At 48.0% G+C, this 4,351-nt stretch overlaps 1 protein-coding gene across 3 annotated transcripts in view; it reads left to right on the plus strand.

Annotated features, from left to right (window-relative positions):
• The first annotated feature begins 1,079 nt into the window (after window positions 1–1,079).
• The window catches only part of FBXO25 (F-box protein 25), a 20,744-nt gene continuing 17,472 nt past the window's right edge, over window positions 1,080–4,351 (plus strand). For 2 of the 3 annotated variants that reach the window (XM_009082420.1, XM_009082421.1), the window contains exon 1: window positions 1,080–1,216. In XM_009082420.1, the coding sequence (XP_009080668.1) occupies window positions 1,080–1,216 (137 nt within the window). The remainder of the gene's footprint in view (window positions 1,217–4,351) is intronic. The other variant, XM_009082422.1, reaches the window with a different exon arrangement.

Here is a 4,351-nt window from a genome sequence, read left to right on the forward strand (position 1 = left end):
TCTGCAGTGGGATTACAGTGCTGGTGAATGAGGGAAGAGTGACCGAGGCATCTGCCTGGACTTGTGCAAAGCACTTGGCACTGTTCTGCACAACTGCCTTGTCTCTGAACTGGAGAGATGCGGATCTGATGGATGGGCCAGTCGGTGGATGGTCACACTTAAGGAGCTGTGGTTAATGGCTTAGTGTCTAAGTGGAGTCCAGAGGCAAGGGCTGTTCCTCAGGGTCAGTTTGGGACCCAGCACTGTTTAATGGCCTTGCTGGGGATGTGGACAGTGGATCAGGGCTCCCTTGGCAGATCTGTGGATGACTCCAAGTGTGTGGGGCAGTCACACACTGCAGGGAAGGGATGGATCCAGAGAGACCTGGACAGGTTGGAGAGATGGGCCCATGTGAACCTTGTGAAGTTCAGCAAGGCCAAGTGCAAGGTGCTGCACGTGGGTCAGGGCAGTGCCAAACACGATGACAGGCTGGGTGGGGAATGCATTGAGGTCAGCCATGAGAAGAAGAACTTGGGAGTGTTGGCTGAAGAGAAGTTCAACCCAACCTGTCAGTGTGCACCTGCAGCCCTCAAAGCCAACCACATCCTGGGCTGCATCCAAAGCAGCTTGGCCAGCAGGTCAGGGGGACAATTCTCCCTTCTGCTCTGCTCTGCCCAGGCCTTGCCTGCAGGGCTGCACACAGCTCTGGGGCCTCCAACGGAAGAAGGACATGGACCTGCTGGAGCAAGTCCACAGGAGGCCACAGAGATGCTCAGGGGGTTGGAGCACCTCCCATAAAGACAGGCTAAGAGGGTTGGGGCTGATAAGCCCAGAGAAGAGAAGGCTCCGGAGAGACCTTTAGCACCTTCCAGTGCCTAAAGGGAGGCTACAAGAAAGCTGGGGAGGAGCTTTCAACAAGGGCATGGAGTGGGAGGGCAAAGGGGAATGGCTTCACACTGAGAGCAGGTTCAGGTTAGGTTTTAGGAAGAAGTTCTTCCCTGTGAGGGTGGTGAGAAAACTGAAATAATGGCAAGAAGCTTTGCAGCTCTTCTTAGTAAGTAATACTCAGAGAATCTCTTGTTGCTGATTGCAGAGGAACGATGCCATTCCTGGGCCAAGACTGGAGATCCCCTGGCTGGAGATGGGTTAAAACAGAAGATGGCTGGAAACGCTGTGAACCCTTCAGTCCTGCACTGAAGGATGGGAATAATCAGCTGAGTGATATCAGCCACACTGTGTAAGTGGGAAAAAAAGGAAAGCTGGTTCTGCATGAGTTAATAGCAGGTGGGAGGGCAGGGATTGACTTAACTTCCATTCAGGCTGCAGCTGTTTGTGGCAGCTGATAGCATCTGTGTACTAATGCAGCCATGTGTGGTTTGGTTAGGCAGAAGGAGACCCCTGTGGAGGTTGTGTCTGGTCACTGCTCCGTGAGGTGCTGGTTTGAGGCAGCTGGAGCCCTTCTTAGGCTGTATGTTTTCACAAATAATAGAATGAAAAATACTTTAAACAAACCCCAAACCAACAAAAACCCTGTCAAGTATTATTATATGTACCAAGTACTGTTGTACACGTCAAGTACTGTGCCACTTGGAAGTGCCAGAGGTGTGTGGGACTGTCAGCTGGAAATGGACAAAGACTCTGTGCTGAGTGGGTGTGGGGTTGGCTCTGTTAAAGGCAGTCAGCTAATGATTTGCTGCACACACAGCCCCTGGAAGCTGAGTGCTCCTTCTCCAGCACAGCGTGTGCTCCTGTAGAACAGCTGAGAAGGATATTAGGTAAATAATGTACCACTTGTGGCAGGTGCCCATAGACTGGCAAGATAGAAATAGCTTTGCCAAAACAAATTTTTCCTTGGCTTCTGCACAGAGAAGTAATTCTCAGGGATAGCAGCCTTGGTCACAAACTGCAGCGTGATGTGCTCACCGTGAGGAGAGGAGAGGGAATGTTCAGGGTGCTGCTGTTGGTCCAGGCAGGGATAACCCCTCTGATCTGCAGGGAGCTGTGGCTGGTTGTGCTCACACACCTGTGCTTTCTAGAATTGGCAAGGAAACCTCAGGGGAGTTACCAAACAGTGAAGAATTATTAGGCAGCTTATCTTGAACTACTGTTTTCTTCATACCATTTTTTCTTCTTGTGTTCACCTGTCCCTGATCTCATTTGGGCTTCTCCCACAGTCTGACCACTGTGGCCACAAAGCACTGTGTTCCTGTGGCACAGTGTTCACTAAGCCCCAACATAAAAGTTGCCTTAAATACCTTTGAAAAGAATCTCTTCTACCCTCTTTCATGTCTTTAATAATATACTTGGCAAATGAAAGGAAATCTAATTTGTTTCTGAGGCTATTTGCACAGTTGCTAAATAATTAGATCTTGTAGGTTGCTTTAATTAATATGTTTGACAAGAATGAGATAAATGATCATTGTCTCTGTGAATATCATTAAGACTTTTGTTCTTCTGCTCATAATTGTCTGTGTGAGGTATTTTTATTGCTTTGAGCAAAAATCCTGGGTTGTATTTTTTCCCCTTAGTCTTGAAAGACCCTGGTACTGAACTCCTCTGGAGCTGTCTTGCTAGAAACAGGTTTAAAGCAGCTGTTTTGGGAAAGATATGTGCATTAAAGCTGAGGACTAAAATAGATACATCGGTTTGAAGGGACTGGATGTGACATGCACTAGGGGAGAAGAAGTCTCTGTGAAATCTGAGGTGTTTCTTCGGTGAACCTCCCAGTTCATCAGTCACAGGCTTGGGGACCAGCCTGGTCTGCAGCAGATGTCCTCATCTGCATCTTACACATCTCCTGCTTAGCAAAGCCAAACCACAATATTTTGTGGCTTTCTTTGTTGTTTAATTTTGCTTCTGCCTATGCAGTTAAAAACGTGTATTGTCCAAGCCTAGACTAGAGCTCCAGCTGGTCCTTCCAGGCATAGTAGCACTACTGCAGAGTAATTCTGCTCCAGCCTGAACCTTGTACCTGTGACTACAGCTTGAACTTTTCATTTCTGAGTTAACTTCTGCTGCCGAGCAGCAATTAGTGTCTATTTGCACAGCATCATAGAACAATTCAGGGTGGAAAGGACCTCGGGGGGTCATCTGGGACAAGCACCTGCTCAAAGCAAGGCCAGCTGTGGTTGGGTTGTGTAGGGCCCTGCCCAGTTCAGCTTTCTGCATTTCCAAGAGTGGAAATTCCTCCCTGGGTTCCTGTTGTAAGTTTTCTTTCCCTCACTGAGATTTTGCTTGTTGTCCCATGTTGTGCCATTCCCCTGCTGCAGCCTAAGTAAGAATTTGTCTTACCACATACTGTGTCCATTCCCACTTGACTCCCTGCTGCCACCTCCTCTAACCTACAGTTTAGCTCTGTAGAGTTTGTATCCTTCTGTTGTAATCTGACAGCACTCAGATTTCCATCCACCACGGCTCCTAACACTGAGCAAGGTCAGGTCTCTACCCTCGTGCACCGTGTGCTCCAGCACCTTGGCAGCTCCACGCTGGACTCGTGCCAGTGTGCCAATGTCTTTGTTGTGTTGGGGAGCCCCAGACTAGGCACAGGACTCCAGATGCAGTTTCTCCTGCCAAATGAAGAGGGGCGATCGCTTCTCTCAGCCTGCAGGATGCCCTTGTTAACTCAAACCAGGGTGTAGTTGGCTTAGTACAGCACAAGGACACACTGCTGACCTGTGTTAGCTGCTCTTCCACGGGACTCCTGGTCCTTCCTGCAGAACTCTCTCCAGGCTGTTCCAGCCTGTCCCCGTGCACCATGCCTGGCTGAGTGGTTCTCTGTCCCACCCAAAGCTCTCTGGAGGTGATTATCTGTGTGCGTGACATGATGTAGCACTGAGTGAGGCTTGACAAAGTACTTCCTTGTGGGAGAAGCATATAGTAAACAGTACAAAAGTACTTATTTGTCTGTCTCTCAGCTGCCCTGTGAGTAGGAATAGTGGTGTGTTCCAGTCTGGCTGTTCTAACAGGGTTTGATTTATTTGCAGCCATTGTAGGAAATAACATTTGTCACCAAAATTTTCTGCAGAAATCTCCTAGTTAGTGCCTGGCTGTTGGTTCCCAGGGAGCAGTTGCAGCAGTTTCTCTTTAAAGAGAAATGAATCCAAGCTATGTAGTGGACCAAAATTCTCTTTACTTTTGCTTCTGTTAGTTTCTTTGAGAGAAAGTATGGATTGAGTTACTTGCCAAACTGTCTTTTACCCATTGCAAACACTTTCTCTTCAGAAATTGAGATCTAATTGCAAACAGATGCAGAAATAAACCTTTGATACATGTAAATCACTTAAACTGAAGAATACTCTCTATTAAAATAACTCCTGACCTTGCTTGGTCAGTCGTGCAGTGTCCTGGTGAATCCAGCTGATGGCTTAGCAGG

Source organism: Acanthisitta chloris, unplaced genomic scaffold (genome assembly GCF_000695815.1).
Source record: "Acanthisitta chloris isolate BGI_N310 unplaced genomic scaffold, ASM69581v1 scaffold7999, whole genome shotgun sequence".
Classification (NCBI taxonomy): Eukaryota; Metazoa; Chordata; class Aves; order Passeriformes; family Acanthisittidae; genus Acanthisitta; species Acanthisitta chloris.